At 35.1% G+C, this 18,131-nt stretch overlaps 1 protein-coding gene across 1 annotated transcript in view; it reads left to right on the top strand.

Moving 5' to 3' along the window:
* Positions 1–18,131, top strand: part of LOC111059210 (WD repeat and FYVE domain-containing protein 3) — a 172,814-nt gene that overhangs the window by 111,308 nt on the left and 43,375 nt on the right. The window contains exons 35-37 of the mRNA XM_039419973.1: positions 620–796; positions 12,319–12,520; positions 17,030–17,234. Coding sequence (XP_039275907.1) covers positions 620–796; positions 12,319–12,520; positions 17,030–17,234 — 584 coding nt within the window. The remainder of the gene's footprint in view (positions 1–619; positions 797–12,318; positions 12,521–17,029; positions 17,235–18,131) is intronic.

Here is an 18,131-nt window from a genome sequence, read left to right as displayed (position 1 = left end):
TCACATTTATACCATGGATGAGTCTCATTTCTGGGAAAATTGCTGGAGCTCCGTAATATTTTTGAGAAAAATGGCGGATAATTACTAAAAAACCATGTTTTTCAAAGTTTTCTCAAAAATGACTTAACCGATTTTTTTCAAATTCATTCCCTGTATAGTTATTTATCAGCTCTATCAACTGGCATGAGTCTCCTTTCTGAGAAACTAATGGAGGGTCCACCCCATCCTTGAGAAATGGACTTTGTAACCTCCTTCTAGTGCATGAGGTAGGTAGGTAGAGCAGTTCATAAAAAGAACACATAGTCGAGATATTTTTTTTAATATTCTAAAAAATATTAAAAAAATTTTTTTTTTTTATTTTTAATATTTCATCTGTAGAACAGCTGTTTTGACGACTTTTAGAAAAAATCAGCGAATTTCACAATTTACACAAAGGAAAAAGTACTCTGAAAACAATTATACAGAAGTCTAATCGTAGTTTCAAATATGTTGCCGCCAATCATCATTATGTTATTCCTTTAAATTATTCTCGTTTAAGAATGGGGCTTACAGTTCAATGAGCAAGGAAAGTTGTGTGAGTGTACCACACCAGATTATTCATTCATTGATGTGTTTGCAGGTCTTTACTCCGCTGGAGTCGACAACAATGGTGCTGCGATCGCCAACCAAGGAGCCGACTCTCAGTAACCATCCGGCCAGAAAGTTTGTGATGGACTTTCTGCGAGTGATCGTAGTCGACTCTCTGTCTCTACCAGTCACTGGCAAGTGCACTCCAGCTATTGATCTCGTCCTTGAGGTATGTTATATGATATTGGTACATTTGATAGAACTAAGGGGTATAGTTTACAGTACGCGCCCTGTAGTTTTGCCTCGGTGACTTTGAAACGGCATATATTGTTCGCGGAGTAATATTCACAACTTTACAAAAACATCAGGCTTCATTGATTGATTAATTGAGTAGGCTATTTATTTATGTAGATTACAATATTTACTGGTTTATACACTTATATACAATAGCTTACAATACAGCAAAATTATAGATCAATTTACATAATATAGACTAACAAAATAATCATTAAACTGTGTATGTTATGAGAAAAGCAATTTGTAATAACTATAGATAATTGACCGAGCGAAGTGAGGTCTAAGATTCAAGTCGACGGTTTGGCATTTCTCTTGATGTTTAAATGTTTATATGTTGCGCATTTACGGCGAAACGCGGTAATAGATTTCATGAAATTTGACAGGTATGTTCCTTTTTTAATTGCGCGTCGACGTATATACAAGGTTTTTGGAAATTTTGCATTTCAAGGATAATATAAAAGGAAAAAGGAGCCTCCTTCATACGCCAAAATTAAGCTGCGTACACATATTTTCGCTTCCAACCAGCACCGAGCACGCTCCTCCCTCGTACCGCCTTCGTACCACCATCGAACCACAGTCGCACCGCCCACGCACCCATCATGAACGTTATGGAAGATGTTAGATCTTCTCGCGTTTCCCGGTCGATCCACTGTTGCTTCCCGGTCGATCATCAATCGCTCTGCTGGAGTGACGTTCGGTTGCGGAGCAGAGCGAAAGTCTGTACGCACCTTTAGATTAAAAATCAGACTATAGAATTATTCATCATAAATCAGCTGACAAGTGATTACACAGATGTGTGGAGAAGCCAGTCTATTGCTATATTTCCACAAGGTCTATAGTTTCAATCAGGTACTTGTGGATGAGAATACTGCGTGAGGTCTACTGTTCACAGAACTACTAGTATTATTATGCATCTACATAAATTGGCGGAGCTTTGGACATATCAATGTCCATTTTTCGGAAAGAATATTCAAAATATCCTTCCCACTAACTCTCTACCAAGACGTTAATTTTATTAATTCAACTAAGGATTTATTAATAAATGAAAATATTGTAAAAGTTTCAATTAATATGAAGATTTAAGAGAAAAAAACAGAAAATTAATAAAGTAAAATAAGTAAAAGTAAATAAGATCAAATCATTGATTATTAAAATGGAGTGGGCTGAAAGTAGATCAGGGTAATCAACTTTCAGAAATATACAACAGTATGCAGTGGAAAATTAATAAGGGTTCAGAGGCCCTCGGAGGAAGCACCCTAAACACAGAGATTCTTCATGAATGAGAGAGTTGCAACGTACATCCAAAAATGGAAAGTGCATGTTGAACGAATGTCAGCTGATAGGCTGTGCTCTGCTAAAAGGACCTAACTCCAAAAAGCTCCTTGTGTATCTTTTCGGTTGCAACACGTTGCTTTTGAAAAGATACAAAAGAGCATCTGTTGCTTTTGGAAAGATACATTAAAGCTTCTTGTGTATCTTTTCGGATGCAACACGTTGCTTTTGAGAGGATACAAAAGAGCATAAATGTTGTTTATGGAAAGAAACATTTTCAAAAATGTTCGATTTTTTTTGAACAGGTAATATTGTAATCTAGTGGCCCTCCGCCGATAGGCAAAGCTACAGGACCTGGACTATACTAGTTTTGAAGTTTGTTTACTATAGTGACGTCCACGTTATAATGGCAGTGTTTGATTAGAATTGGTATTGCTATCCTTGTCTATCATTCAAAAAAGCTGATGCGCTATCTCTTTCTCGCTTTGTTCTGTTGCTAGATCGTCTTTTAACAATGTAGAATTAATAATTAATTAACAAAATATTCCATCTGAGCAATGAAAATTTGTTATGAAATTATTGGAAAATATAAGTTTGGCTTTATAAAATATAATTGACTATTTTAAATGAGAATGAACAGTCAATGTTATATCAATAAACCTGTATCAGCTACCGGCTATAGAAGGCATTGACAAGACAGAGGATCGGCATCGTTGATATCCCATCTTTCTCCACTTCCATTACAACGTGGACCTCACTATGGTTGTTTAATTAAACTAATAAGAAACGGGAATATTGTTGTGCATAATGCATGATTTTGTTACGAATAATTTGTTCTTATTAGATCATATTTTGAAATTTGTCGCCAGAATAACTTCAGTATGGCCGCTCCACAACAATTGGTGTCTAGAACTCTTTCTATAGACCTTGTATTGTTTCTGAGTCCGAATTCTGGTAGCTAGTGGATCAGTATAGAGCGGCTGGTCAATGTGATGTAAATATTTTGCTTATTGGTCATTGACCCAGATACAATATAATTTTAATAAGGAGGACCACCGTCTTTTGTTTCATAAAAGACGGAAAAATTATTACTAACATGAATAGGTTCTTGGAGAAAAAATACCAAGTGAGCAATATATAAATGTATTGAAATAGAAATGGCAGAACAATAATTTTTGATAGTGAATACAAGTAGCTCAAAAATCATACAGCATTAAGGTTGATAACAAATTGTCAAGTTCAGTAAATATAAAAAATTTAAATGGAGAAACAGACAATTAAGATAACTGATATACATCAAGAATCATTAGAGGCAGTTCAAAATCAATAACCATTGAGGTTTAATATGGAAAATTTATAATTGATAAACATCGAAGTTTAGTAGAGACAATTCAGATAATATACACTGAATCTATGGTAATTCACACTTACAAATAACTTGAATACTAATCATAAGATTACAATACAATAATGAGCTTGAAAAATACTGAAATTGAATTTAAAATGCGATGAATTTAATATTTATAGAATTTGTAGATTACAAAATATTGTAATTGAACAAAATATATTTGATGCAATAAAAATTGCTTGTTTGTTTTAAAATCCTAAGTCAATAATAAATTGTGATGATCAAATAACTAGCCTAAAATTGCTTGTTTGTTTTAAAATCCTAAGTCAATAAATTGTGATGTACAATATTTTACCAAGTAACCAATATTTTAATATGTTAAGTGATTCTGCAATAGTAAGTTGCATCATGAACAAGAAAAGATTATGTTCTGACAACATTCATGATTGAAAAAAATTACAATAGGTTGTCAAGTTATTCTTGTTTCATACAAAAATCTGACCTATGATGAAGCAACAAAAATCAAAAATAGCCTAAGTAAATAGATCCAAATAAAATGAACTCAACCCTAACCTTATTTAAGGGATAGGAAGATAAAGGTAATTAGCAAATACAAAGATGATAAAAATATGCAGTTACCTAGGGTTTCAACATGATAGTGGTGTTCAAGTTGGTTCCAGGAAATAGTCAAGGTAGGCTTGCTTGAAGTATGGTTATACTGTCCGTGATGAATTGATGAAGATTTCCAACACTTGTATGGATAAGACGATTGGTTACAGCACATGGATAACTCCCAGTTCATTTGGAAACATTGAAAGATCTTCCAAGAAAATATTAATCACTGCTCAATATTTGAAGAGCTAACTTTAGTTGAATTGTCCAGTTCATAGGGAAACTGAGGTAGGCCTAAGCAAGTGTGGCTACCAGTTTAAACACAACAGTCAAGTACAGGCAGGGTATTACCAAACATTAGTAAGTTACAGTTCGAAATCAAGTTTAAAGAAGATTCAATATGATATTGAAACAGATTCATTAACAGCAACAAGGCACGTCAATCCAAGTTGAAAGTAGATGATAGAGTTGAAGTAGATTCACAAAATGTTAACAAGGCACGCCGAGTTACAGTCAAAGTAGATGGTTACGGGTTCACCCAAAAAGAAAATAAAATTGATATGGAATCAATTCGTTACGCGCACGCGCCCACCAACTCACAAGAATGAAGAAATAGGAATAGAATTATCCCATTGCACTGAGCAAAGTTTTCACCAGAAAAACTTGAAAAGATCAAACGAAAACGCCTTCGGCATGACGAGAAGAAGAGAAGTCGCTAGACGCCATTACAAAAGAAGCAAGTCATCGCTGGATAGGCAATGGCCAGCTTTGAAAAGCAGTCACCAGAGCGCAGCAGCTGCTGGAGAGAAGACAAAAAATGTGAGCAGAAGAAATGAGCGCTCCAGGCGGCAAAGAAGGAACTAATGATTTCAATCATTGAATTGGATGTGAAATTCAACATAAGCCGGGCCCATTATGTCATCTGCAGGATGGCATAATAAGAAAGAAAGAAAATATGTTGAATGAGCAAGCTAAGTCAATGATGAAAAGGATGATTTGAAACTGGGAAAACGTAAATCCCAAAAAACAACAAGACACCAAATCCATGTTTCACACCCATAGAACCAAACAAGACAAGTACCAATGCCGGGCCCATTAGAAAAATGATGGATGACTACAACAATACATAAACCTAAGAGTAAATTAAACCAATAATAAAACTAATGAGAAGATACGTTTTCAATCTCATTATCATGAGGCAAAGGTACAATACTAGAAATAGCACGTGTTAAGATGCCTGTAGGTGTGAGAAGTGTGACAACTCGGACTTTATTATCCGCACCAGGATGTACCTCAAGGATTCTGGCCAACCTCCAAACTGATGGTGGTGTGAAAGGAATGCTGCAGGACCAGAACCATAAGTCACAGTATTAAGGCGATATTGTTCTACTGGTTTATTGATGTCATCACGCCAGAATATACGGTGTAGATCACTGCTGGATCTAGCTGATCATCATCAGCTGGATCTAGGAGAATCTGCCTATACATTTTTGCAATATCAGCTGCAAAGGCAATAAGATGAGTACGAAAGCGCAGAACAGTTTCAAAGAGCTCTGGCTGAACAGTATGCCCTATGTGAAGAACATCGTTTAAGGAAACACCAGTAGAAGTTTTGGCAGAACAATCAAAAACTACTCGAAGTTTTGTAGTAGTAGAATCAAGTTTAAAGACAGGGTGATGTGGGATGTAGTACACCGCTTGATTCTCTGTGGGCTCATCAACCTTAGTCATGTGTTGTAGTTCCTTGTATTCTTCCATGAAGGCCACATATTGAGATTTCAATTCATTATTCCTTGCTAATCTTTGTTCCAGAGATTTGAATCGTTTAAGTGCTTGAAACTTGGACTCACCCAGAGTATGAAATGATTCCTTTTTAGGAAGTGATACAATGAATCTACCATCCTCCTGACGATGAGTGTGCTCTTCATAATGCTTTTCTGAGAAAACAATATCATCAGGTGGTGGAATCTCCGCAATTACACTTTCGAGAGCCCAGAATTTTTCAAGTTGGCAAGGAGTGTTTGATGAAACTGTTGACAAAAAATTGGATACATGAGAATTTGGAACAGATGAGCTGGGTACCTTGCAAGAGCCAAAAATAATCCAACCCAACCTTGTGCTCTGGAGAATGGGTGCATCTTTGGAAATGACAATCTGTCCTGCTGACAAGACTGAAGCAAAAACGCCAGCGCCGAGAAGAAGATCAATGTTTTTAGCCTTGAAAAAGTTAGGATCAGCCAGTGAAATGTGTGATGGAATTTCAAGTTTTTCTATTTCAATTCTGGAATTTGAGAAAGAAGATGGAACTTTATCAATGACAATACAAGATTCTTCAGTGGACCATTGTTGGTCTGTAGATTTGACAAGAATTGAAAGAACATAAGTTGACTTTGATTGGTTGCCACCAATAGAATGAATAGTTGTTTCAGTACTGACCGCTGGTAATGCAAGCTTATCAGCCAAATGTTGTGAGATAAGGTTGCAATCCGAGCCACTGTCTAGCAATGCAACACATTTAATCAATTTCCTTGTGAGTCCTCAACAAAAACTTGAGCTGTAGGAAGAAGAGAACACTAGCTTGCTGAAATAGACAAACTGAGGATGCAACATTTGAATGTACATTATTATCTGATGAAACCATGCTCCTCTCATTTAATTGAGGAAGGACTGCAACAGATGAAGATGAAGCCTTTGAATGCTTGTCAATAATGGAATTTTCAACTGATGATTTTTTCACTGACGAATGAATATTGTTAGAAGTAACTTCTTTACCTTTTTGTTGATTCTGTCCTGAACCTAGTGAATGCAGAATAGAGTGGTGTGCCTTACCACAATGAAAACAAGATTTTGTAGAGCAACCATGATTAGGAACATGTGGTTTGAGACAATTGAAGCAAAGGTTTTTGCTTTTGACAGCATTCCAACGTTCAGAAGGCTGTAATTTGAGCAATTCATTACATTTATAGGCCATGTGATTTGAGCCTTTACAGAAAGTGCAATTGGTTGTCAAATTATGAAACATTTTTACATTATTTTGATTACTTGATTGAAAGTGATTAACTTTTGATTGCTTGGAAGCAAAATTAGTTGTGTTACTAGAGTGAATAGTTGTTGAATTGTTAGCACTGGATGCAACTGCATCCATAACTTTACATTGTGATTCCAAGAAATTCCAAAACTTCTCAATTGTTGGAATACTGTCAATAGGAACTGATTTCTCCCATTCCTTAACAGTGTTAGAGTCCAATTGCAACAACATTTTATGCATATACAATAAGTCAGTGAGATTCTTAAGTTCAAGTGCCTGAAGGGCAGCAATATGTGATTTACAAAAATCAATGAATGCACGCAATGATTGTGCACAGTTACGCTTAACTGCAGGTGGAGACTCAATGGCAGTGATGTGGTTTGTTGCAATGAGTCGTTTATTGTCATATCGCTCTTCTAGCAATTTCCAGGCTACTTCAAACCCTTTTTCATTGACATCAATATGTTCCACTCTTGCTAGAGCTTCACCACTCAATGTTTGTCGTAAATAGAAAAATTTCAATGTGCTACTAATTTGCTCCTGACTACCTATTATGTGCATAAATGCACTGGAGAATGCCTGCCATTTTGAGAAGTTTCCATCAAAATGAGGGAGAGGAATTTGGGGCAAATTAAAATTTGCATGCTGTGATGCAGTAGTAGCAGGTTGTACTGATTGTTGTGAAACAAGATCATTTCGAGTGTTAGTTATTTTAGCCTCAAAAGCTTTCAATGCAGCATTTGCTTTAGAAATGAATAATATGAACCTTTCAATTGTTTCAAAGTGTGATTCCTTGTCCAATGATACATTTTTGTGTTGTATTTGTTCATGAATTTTCTTGTATTTATCTCTGAGGAGATCAACTTCATTTTTAATGGTAAGTAAGTGATAATATGTTGCTTCATCATTTACAATAAAATTTGGATACTTGTGAAGAACCAGTTGGCTTCTTCTAGTAAATTGTTCCTAGAACTGATAAGAGCAGAATGCTCAGACCCTAAATCTGGGGACACTGAACGTGAGTCACTGGGAGGAGGGGATGTAGCCATTGTTACAAAAAAGGTATTGATAACAAAAGAAAATTTTCATACGACCTTCACTGAGATTAACACTGCACTTTCACTGACACCTGTGCTGTGGTTGTGATGTAATTGTGATTAATGCTGGCTTGTGTATGGTCGTGCAACTTGTCCAACTGATACATGGTATGGACAGCTTGGCCACTGAATGGTACGTCTCATTGGCAACCCCTCGTCCACAGCAACCCTCAGTCCAGGTGACAAGGTACATGGCGATTGAGTACACATGAAAAGAAACAAAATTACAAGATTAATAGGATATCCGGCCCGGAGGACCAATTTATTTGTTTGTTCTGAGTCCGAATTCTGGTAGCTAGTGGATCAGTATAGAGCGCTGGTCAATGTGATGTAAATATTTTGCTTATGGGTCATTGACCCAGATAGAATATAATTTTAATAAGGAGACCACCGTCTTTGTTTCATAAAAGACGGAAAAATTATTACTAACATGAATAGGTTCTTGGAGAAAAAATACCAAGTGAGCAATATATAAATGTATTGAAATAGAAATGGCAGAACAATAATTTTTGATAGTGAATACAAGTAGCTCAAAAATCATACAGCATTAAGTTGATAACAAATTGTCAAGTTCAGTAAATATAAAAATTTAAATGGAGAAACAGACAATAAGATAACTGATATACATCAAAATCATTAGAGCAGTTCAAAATCAATAACCATTGAGGTTTAATATGGAAAATTTATAATTGATAAACATCGAAGTTTAGTAGAGACAATTCAGTTAATATACACTGAATCTATGGTAATTCACACTTACAAATAACTTGATACTAATCATAAATTACAATACAATAATGAGCTTGAAAAATACTGAAATTGAATTTAAAATGCGATGAATTTAATATTTATAGAATTGTAGATTACAAAATATGTAATTGAACAAAATATATTTGATGCAATAAAAATTGCTTGTTGTTTTAAAATCCTAAGTCAATAATAATGTGATGATCAAATAACTAGCCTAAAATTGCTTGTTTGTTTTAAAATCCTAAGTCAATAAATTGTGATGTACAATATTTTACCAAGTAACCAATATTTTAATATGTTAAGTGATTCTGCAATAGTAAGTTGCATCATGAACAAAAAGATTATGTTCTGACAACATTCATGATTGAAAAAAATTACAATAGGTTGTCAAGTTATTCTTGTTTCATACAAAAATCTGACCTATGATGAAGCAACCAAAAAATCAAAAATAGCCTAAGTAAATAGATCCAAATAATGAACTCAACCCTAACCTTATTTAAGGGATAGGAAGATAAAGGTAATTAGCAAATACAAAGATGATAAAAATATGCAGTTACCTAGGGTTTCAACATGATAGTGGTGTTCAAGTTGGTTCCAGGAAATAGTCAAGGTAGGCTTGCTTGAAGTATGGTTTACTGTCCGTGATGAATTGATGAGATTTCCAACACTTGTATGGATAAGACGATTGGTTACAGCACATGGATAACTCCCAGTTCATTTGGAAACATTGAAAGATCTTCCAAGAAAATATTAATCACTGCTCAATATTTGAAGAGCTAACTTTAGTTGAATTGTCCAGTTCATAGGGAACTGAGGTAGGCCTAAGCAAGTGTGGCTACCAGTTTAAACACAACAGTCAAGTACAGGCAGGGTATTACCAAACATTAGTAAGTTACAGTTCGAAATCAAGTTTAAGAAGATTCAATATGATATTGAAACAGATTCATTAACAGCAACAAGGCACGTCAATCCATTGAAAGTAGATGATAGAGTTGAAGTAGATTCACAAAATGTTAACAAGGCACGCCGAGTTACAGTCAAAGTAGATGGTTACGGGTTCACCCAAAAGAAAATAAAATTGATATGAATCAATTCGTTACGCGCACGCGCCACCAACTCACAAGAATGAAGAAATAGGATAGAATTATCCCATTGCACTGAGCAAAGTTTTCACCAGAAAACTTGAAAAGATCAAACGAAAACGCCTTCGGCATGACGAGAAGAAGAGAAGTCGCTAGACGCCATACAAAAGAAGCAAGTCATCGCTGGATAGGCAATGGCCAGCTTTGAAAGCAGTCACCAGAGCGCAGCAGCTGCTGGAGAGAAGACAAAAATGTGAGCAGAAGAAATGAGCGCTCCAGGCGGCAAAGAAGGAACTAATGATTTCAATCATTGAATTGGATGTGAAATTCAACACCTTGTATAAAGCATTTTGAATTTTGAGATGAGTGCATTCCCTTGGGCGGTCCCTAGACAATCTGTGTACAATTTCAGTGTCTACTTATCAGCTATTCACACGATGTTTATATCAAATCAAAGTTTATTCATCGAAACAAAATGTTATTACAACCATTTTCCATATACGCTAGTAAGTTCATTTTCTAACCTTCCTTTTTTCCACTTCTATTTTTTCTCTCCCAATCATTTTTGATGATGTAATTATTGTATAAATCAGTAAAGAATAAAGTCGTGCGTTAAAGACCCTCAATATAAAACTGTTGTATAATCTACTATTAATGTTTAATTAAGGAGTAAGTTTGTTGTTCGGTTCGTGTTTAAAAATTTATCTAATAAGTGAATATTCTCCATTTTAAAAATAACTGAGTGTTAGAAATTATTATTTTGGTATTTGGGACATCTAAATTTAAAAGAATGGTTTGTATAAATATTTTTGGACTGAAAATTTTGTGGAAATCTAGAAGACATAACCTCATTTTGGACTTTTAATCTTCTTCTTCTCCTTCTTCTTTCTCGATCCCCTTCTGCCTCACAGCGTAGGGTGGTTTGAAGATCCTCGGCCCAGCGTCTCCACTCCCCACGATCCTCAGCCAATCTTTTCATCTGCTGCCAGTTTTCACCCCTAGCAGCCCCCATTCTTTCGACATGGTTTTCAAACGTTATTCTCGGTCGTCCTCTTTGCCTCACTCCATATTTGTTTGGCCTTTCTCTCGTTTGTCATCCTTGTTACATGACCGAACCATTTCAACTGCTTTTCTTGCATTTTGCCAACCAGGGGTTCAATCTCCACTTCCTGCCTTATGACTTCGTTCCTTATCCTGTCTCTTCTTGTTTTTCCCACAATCTTTCTAAGGAATTTCATTTCAGATACTCTGATTTTCTGGGCTTGCCTTTCAACAACTGGCCAGCTTTCTGTGCCATAGAGGATAGTAGGTACATACACTGCTTGGTAAATTCTCTTCTTCGCCGTTTTAATTACTTCTCTTTTACCCAATAGAGTATTATTTATTGAATAAAATACAGAGTTATCATAAAAGAATGGTGCGGTTTCGAACATGGTTTAAAGAAAAACCAAATTACTTACAGTTGATGTTCATTCATCTAATTTGTCGTCTCAGGCAGTTTTTTATATAATTGATAAATTTAAATATGTGCGCCTTTAGTCGTTCGACAAAATATCCAAACGATAATCAATTTCTCTCCAAACATTCGCTAACATTTCATTGGTTATGGTTGTCATTGCTTCATTAATCCTGTTTTTAATTGGTTCAGGTAGATTTTTTCTTGTAAATTTACATCAAAAACATTGTTTATTCACAAGAAATCGCGAACTGAACCACTTTGAAACAGGATTAAAGAACCAATGACAACCATAATCGAAGAAATGTTATCGAATGTTAAGAGAGAAATTTATTATCGTTTGGACATTTGTCGAGCGACTAAGGGCGCACTTATTGAAAGTTATTAATCATGTAAAAAAAACTGTTTCAGACGACAAATTAGGTGTATAAAAAACATTAACTGTAAGTAATTTGGTTTTTCTTTAAACAATGTTCGAAACCGCACCATTCTTTTATGATAACCCTGTATATTATTGGCTTTTTTTATTCTATTCATAACTTCACTGTCAATCCTTCCATCTCTTTTCATTTTGACTGAGTGTTACAAATTATTATTTTGGTATTTGGGACATCTAAATTTAAAAGAATGGTTTGTATAAATATTTCTGGACTGAAAACTTTTTGGAAATCTAGAAGACATAACCTCATTTTGGACTTTTAATGTTACTTAAATTTGGGAGAGAAATACAGTAGTACAAGGTATTCTTAGTTTTTCGCTCCCGATCTGTGTTTCATTGTAAAAAAGAATAAAGAATTGATATTGTTCAGGCATCTCCTGAGAACTCCAGCCTGAGCCAACAAGCGAGATTCCAGACGGAAGTGCTGACCACTCTGATGGAACACCTTCTGGCGGCTGATGTTTTGATAGGCGAGCAGGCAGCGCTGCCTGTGGTGCCGGGAGGAAACTCTGCCAACATTGCGCCCAATGTCTGCTATGTCGCTGCAAGGACTGTCGACAAGCTGTGGCAAGGTATGACAAACATTCACTGATTCATTTTATTAATCCCAAACTCTATTGGAATTCTCAAATGGAAGGTCTGTGCAACAGTTACATACCTGCTGAGGAAGCTGGCAAAATTGGTGAGCAGACACTACCTGATCGTGGTTCATCTCCAAGAACATCCTGGGCTCTGGACTGCAGCTTTGGGGCCATGCATCTGATACTCAGAAAGTCCTAATCATGCAGAAGAGAGCAGTCTGCATAATCAGCTTCATCACAGTACACCACTTTTCCAGTCAACAGGAATAATGACAGTCTGCAACTACTATTGAAGAAATTACTGGATACAGGAACGCTTGGAAGTGTTTATTTTGCTTTGTTCCATTCTCTTCTTTCATACTTTGTTATATTTTGGGGCAATTCAACTCATGCAATACATATATTTAGGATCCAAAAGTGGGCAGTTAGAGTGATGGTGGATGAATCTATTGGAGCAAGTTGTAGAGATTATTTCAAAGAGTTAAAGATTCTCCCACTACACTACCAGGTGCATACATTTTGGAGGCTATTTGATTTATTGATAAGAATGAGGAAAGGTTCAATACAGGAGAGTTGTTCCACTCATACAATACCAGATATAGACAAAACCTCAGATACGACATTCATCGAACTAGAATGTATGAGAGGGGGGGGGTAAAGAGTGCAGGAATTCGGCTTTATAATTCATTGCCAACACGTGTTAAGGCTCTTACAGGTGAGAAGTTTAGAATTAAGGTGAGGGAGGAGTTGTTGCAGGTTTGTTCTTATTCCAGTGAGGAATTCTTTTTGCATTATGAAATGCAAAGATTGACGACTTAGAATCTAATTGACAAATCCGTATACCCCTTTCATAGGTGGTCAGTGGGATGAAAGATGGAAATGAAATGAAACTATATTATACAGAGTGAGTCATGTGTATGGGAATCCTTCAATAAGTTGGAGACTGCTTTAGATATAATACTGTTACTTTCAGGATAAGTTATTGGTCGAATTCTCTTCCTTTTGACGTACAACTGAATTTCAACCCCTCATAATGGGATGACTTAGGGGTAGTAACTCTAATATTTCAAATGTAAACACCCATTGTGAGACACATAATTTTAAGGCCTTTTCTAAACAGAAAAGATGACATCAATAAAAATGTTCTATGATACTTGTATTCAAAATGGCGGCTGATTGAAGTTTCAAGTAAAAACTAAAACTTCAATCAACCGCCATTTTGGATTCAAGTATCATAGAACATTTTTATTGATGTCATCTTTTCTGTTTAGAAAAGGCCTTAAAATGATGTGTCTCACAATGGGTGTTTACATTTGAAATATTAGAGTTACAATCCCTCATTTCTTCAAAAACTAAAACTTCAATAAGCCGCCATTTTGGATACAGATATCATAGAACATTTTTATTGATGCCATCTTCGTTTTTTTTTAAGGTGTTACATTTATAAACAGCTGTAACTTACTAATAGTAGGTAGTGATTATTTTGTATTCAAATTTTTCAAATAGGTGCAATATTTCTGAAGTTTTTTATTAATTGTAGGTAATACACTCTGTGATTCAATTAAAATATTTTGTCAACCTTCAAAATTCAAAGTCTTCAAATCATTTTATTCCTGGACCAAAAATCAAGTGACGAAGCAGTGTGTGATATCATAACCTCAACCTTTGGACAACATTAACTTTTTATCAAAATGTTTGAAGAGGAAATAGTTCAGGCTCAGCCTAATTTTTCCTTCAATGTCATAATTATATTATTATTGTAGTATTTTGTACAATAAATCAGTTTTAAATATTCGAGTTACAACCCCAAAGTCACCCCCTTATGAGGGGTTGAAACTCAGTTGTACGTCAAAAGGTGGAGTATTCGACCAATAACTTATCCTGAGAGTTACAGTATCATATCTACAACAGTCTTCAACTTATTGAAGGGTTCCCATACGTATGACTCACTCATCTGAGCGTTGTACATGTCAAGGTGAATTTCTGCAAATCAGCTGGAATAATGATTTCCACAATCATCACACCAGAAACGGATTCACAATAATTGATGAACCTTTTGGCCGCTTGTCTAGGACCAAAGACTCATTTTCTACTCTGGCCCTGAAGATTTTCAACAAGCTTCCGAGACAACTTGAAGCCCTCAGTGCTCAGGAGTTGAGAGTGAAACTTGAGCGTTGGCTACAAGTCAACCCGTTCTGTGGCTTGCATGAGCTTTTGAATTAACAGTGGACGACTTGCCATCCTAACCAATCAGGTTCTATTGTGAAATTGAAATTTATTCATAACACTGAAAATTTACAAACAAAAATAAATAAACTTAACAAATCAGTACAATAATTTTGAAAAACTAAAATACATAATAAAATATTATCTTCTAACTCTATTTATATAAATGAAAATAATTAAAAACTAACAAAAACATTATGTAACGTCAGAGTTATGATTAAGGTACTTCATAAGCTATAAGCTGAGTTGAAGTCACCTACTCTGAAATTTAAACTATTTGACCTTTGCAAGAGACAGAAGCCTCGAAAACATTTTTAACAGAAAATCTTTGTCTATTCACAGAAAACGAATTGAAAGGAGTGAACATTACAGAAGTTATTTATAGAAACCAAAAAGTATAATACAATTCTAGGAAAATAAATGAGGAAGAATTTGAGGATATATACATTTATATATTAATATATGAACTAAAATAATTATATATTAATGAAAAAAAAAATAAAAATCCTGACACAGAGAAATTGTTAGAACCCTAGGAAGCAATAGTAGAAATTCCCAAAAGAATTCATGTGAAAAATAACTCCTCAATCTCATCAAAATCAAAATTGAATAGAAAGTGCTTTAATTTCTTCAAAAATGTTACCAGTGAGCCCGTGGATGTAATATGTAGAGGTAAATTATTAAAGGAATTTGGAGCGTTGTAATCGTAAAACCGTTTGAAGGCTTCACATGAAGGGTTTGCAAGAAGAAACAAATTTCTGTCTCTCAATCTGTTTGAGAAAACTAAGGCATTCCCTGTTATCTGACCACTTCTTAAAAAGAATATTCTCAAAACCCTGAAAATATATAAATGCCTTAGTTGTTGACCAACTGTTCAAAGTTCAACATTACCTTATTATGAAGTAAAATAATTTCAATGTTAGACAATTTAATCTATAAATTTTTCCTTTATATCCATTTATATCCTAGCTGCTAGTCTACAGTAAAATGATTTAATAATAATTTCTCTGATTGCCAATGAATTGCAACCAAGGAGTTTATTGACAAAACATAATTATACATAATTATTATAATATACATACAAAAGTTGCTAATAATAAACTTAGTTCTAATTATGATACTCCACTATCAAATTTGATTTGAGTCATCATGGCATTTTACTCCTAAGGTGCATTTTCGTTTGTGTGTAAACTTAAGTAGTCGACGACGACAAGCATTGTTGACATTCATATTGTCCAAATTTTAAGTGTGCTAAAACAGCTGATCAAATAACTTTCCATTATTTGTGTTTATTATTCAAGAATCGAAACATTTCTAATAATAACAACATATTGTCATTTAAAAGTATAAACTCAACCTCCCCTATTAAAAAATAATTTTTCCTCCACCTACTGTCTAAAGTACTTACTTTACTCACTTTTTTGCTCTTGGTAGTAAAAAACAGAAAAACTCCCTAGGGAGGAAAAGTGACTCCATTTAAATAACATGGAAGCATCTCTATTTTAAAACTTATATTGTAATAGGTTAGAAGGTCTAAGCTCAGATGAAAAGCATAATAGAGGTGTCTGTCATTGAGTCAACTGAATTCAATACCACAACCAGAAATTTGATCAACTCATGAAATATATGTTTGTATGATATTATATTCTTAATATTAGTAGACGATAAAAATTTATACAATTTTAAAAATATTTTATTCTATTCAAAATACCAGCCAACAAATATTTTTGATCTGCAATTCAAATCTGAACCGCGTGATCTGGAGTCAGCCATTTTTGGTAGACGCCCATCTGATATAATTGTTACAACTTTTGCCAATAGATAGCGCAATCGGCAGTGCCAATCAGACGACCGGTTTTTAGGTTTCAGATTTTAGGTTATGTTGTTAGGAAACATTGTCACCAATACGTAAGTTATTAAAATGATATTATTTGCAGTTTCTATAAAAAAATGTAGTGTACATCACGAGCGAAAAATACGTTCTCTCCCTCGGGAAAATTGTTGCTTCAAACTTTTTCCCACAGGGAGAAAAAGTCGTACTTTTCACTTTAGATATACAAATAACTATAACATAATCTTTCAGGTTATTTAGACAAATTGAAATCTACCCAATCTGAGATCATCACCCTGTCGTGGTCGACGACGGCATTTACGCACAAACGAAAACCCAGTTTAACTGGTTATTATTTTCAACGCTACAGCGTGAGTTGAACTTTGTATTGTTTAAAACATATGGTAATAATTTATTCAGGAATCTGAATTGTTATTTGCCAGGAATGCTGTTGAAAGATCCTCATGAGGTGTTGGACTTTGTGGTGAAGCTGATAGCGCAGGCAAAGCGCAGGCCCGGCTCGTTTCAGCTGGAAGGACTCTACCACTGTTTGAACCGCACCATACTCTTCCTGCTGTCGAGGGGCACTGACTCCATAGCCGATCAGATGCCTGTGCTCGAAACACTTCATAAATTGACAACTCATCGGTAAATCAACATTAATAATACTTGTCTTTTTTCTATAGGGCTATTTTTGAATATAAATCTGAGTACCGTTTTTACTTTCCTTGCCCTATTACCATAGGTAAGGAAAGTATTGCTTTCCGAAAAAATTAAGGTACCCCAATTTGTAAATTTCTATATGTTTCAAGGTCCCCTGAGTCCAAAAAAGTGGTTTTTGGGTATTGGTCTGTATGTGTGTGTGTGTGTGTGTGTGTGTGTGTGTGTGTGTATGAGTGTATGTGCGTCTGTGTACACGATATCTCATCTCCCAATTAACGGAATGACTTGAAATTTGGAAATTAAGGTCCTTACAATATAAGGATCCGACCCGAACAATTTCGATCAAATTCAATTAAAGATGGCGGCTAAAATGGCGAAAATGTTGTCAAAAACAGGGTTTTTTTGCGATTTTCTCGAAAACGGCTCCAACGATTTTGATCAAATTCATACCTCGATCAGTTATTGATAATTTCTATCAACTGCCATAAGTCCCATATCTGTAAAAATTTCAGGAGCTCCGCCCCATCTAGACAAAGTTTGCTTTAGATTCCCAATTATCAGGCTTCAAATACAATTTAAACAAAAAATTCCAAGTGGAAAAGATTGAGCATGAAAATCTCTACAATTAAAGTTCAGTAACATTTTTACCTAAATTTGAAAATAAGCTCGAAATTCGAGAAAATGTGATTTTTTCAATCGCAAACTGTTGACAACTGTTGATTCTATTAAATCATTCACTATGAAGAGATAGCAGAGCTCGTGTGTCTATAGCGTTATTGTCCTGATGGCAACCAGCTCACCAGCTGGCTCAGATCTTTGAATAGTAGTAGACTTGAGATGCGGGGGAACACTAGCGTCAGGTGATCAATTTTCATAACGGCT

The sequence above is a fragment of the Nilaparvata lugens genome, chromosome 2 (assembly GCF_014356525.2).
Source record: "Nilaparvata lugens isolate BPH chromosome 2, ASM1435652v1, whole genome shotgun sequence".
NCBI classification, from domain to species: domain Eukaryota; kingdom Metazoa; phylum Arthropoda; class Insecta; order Hemiptera; family Delphacidae; genus Nilaparvata; species Nilaparvata lugens.
This window is presented reverse-complemented; position numbering and strand designations above follow the sequence as displayed.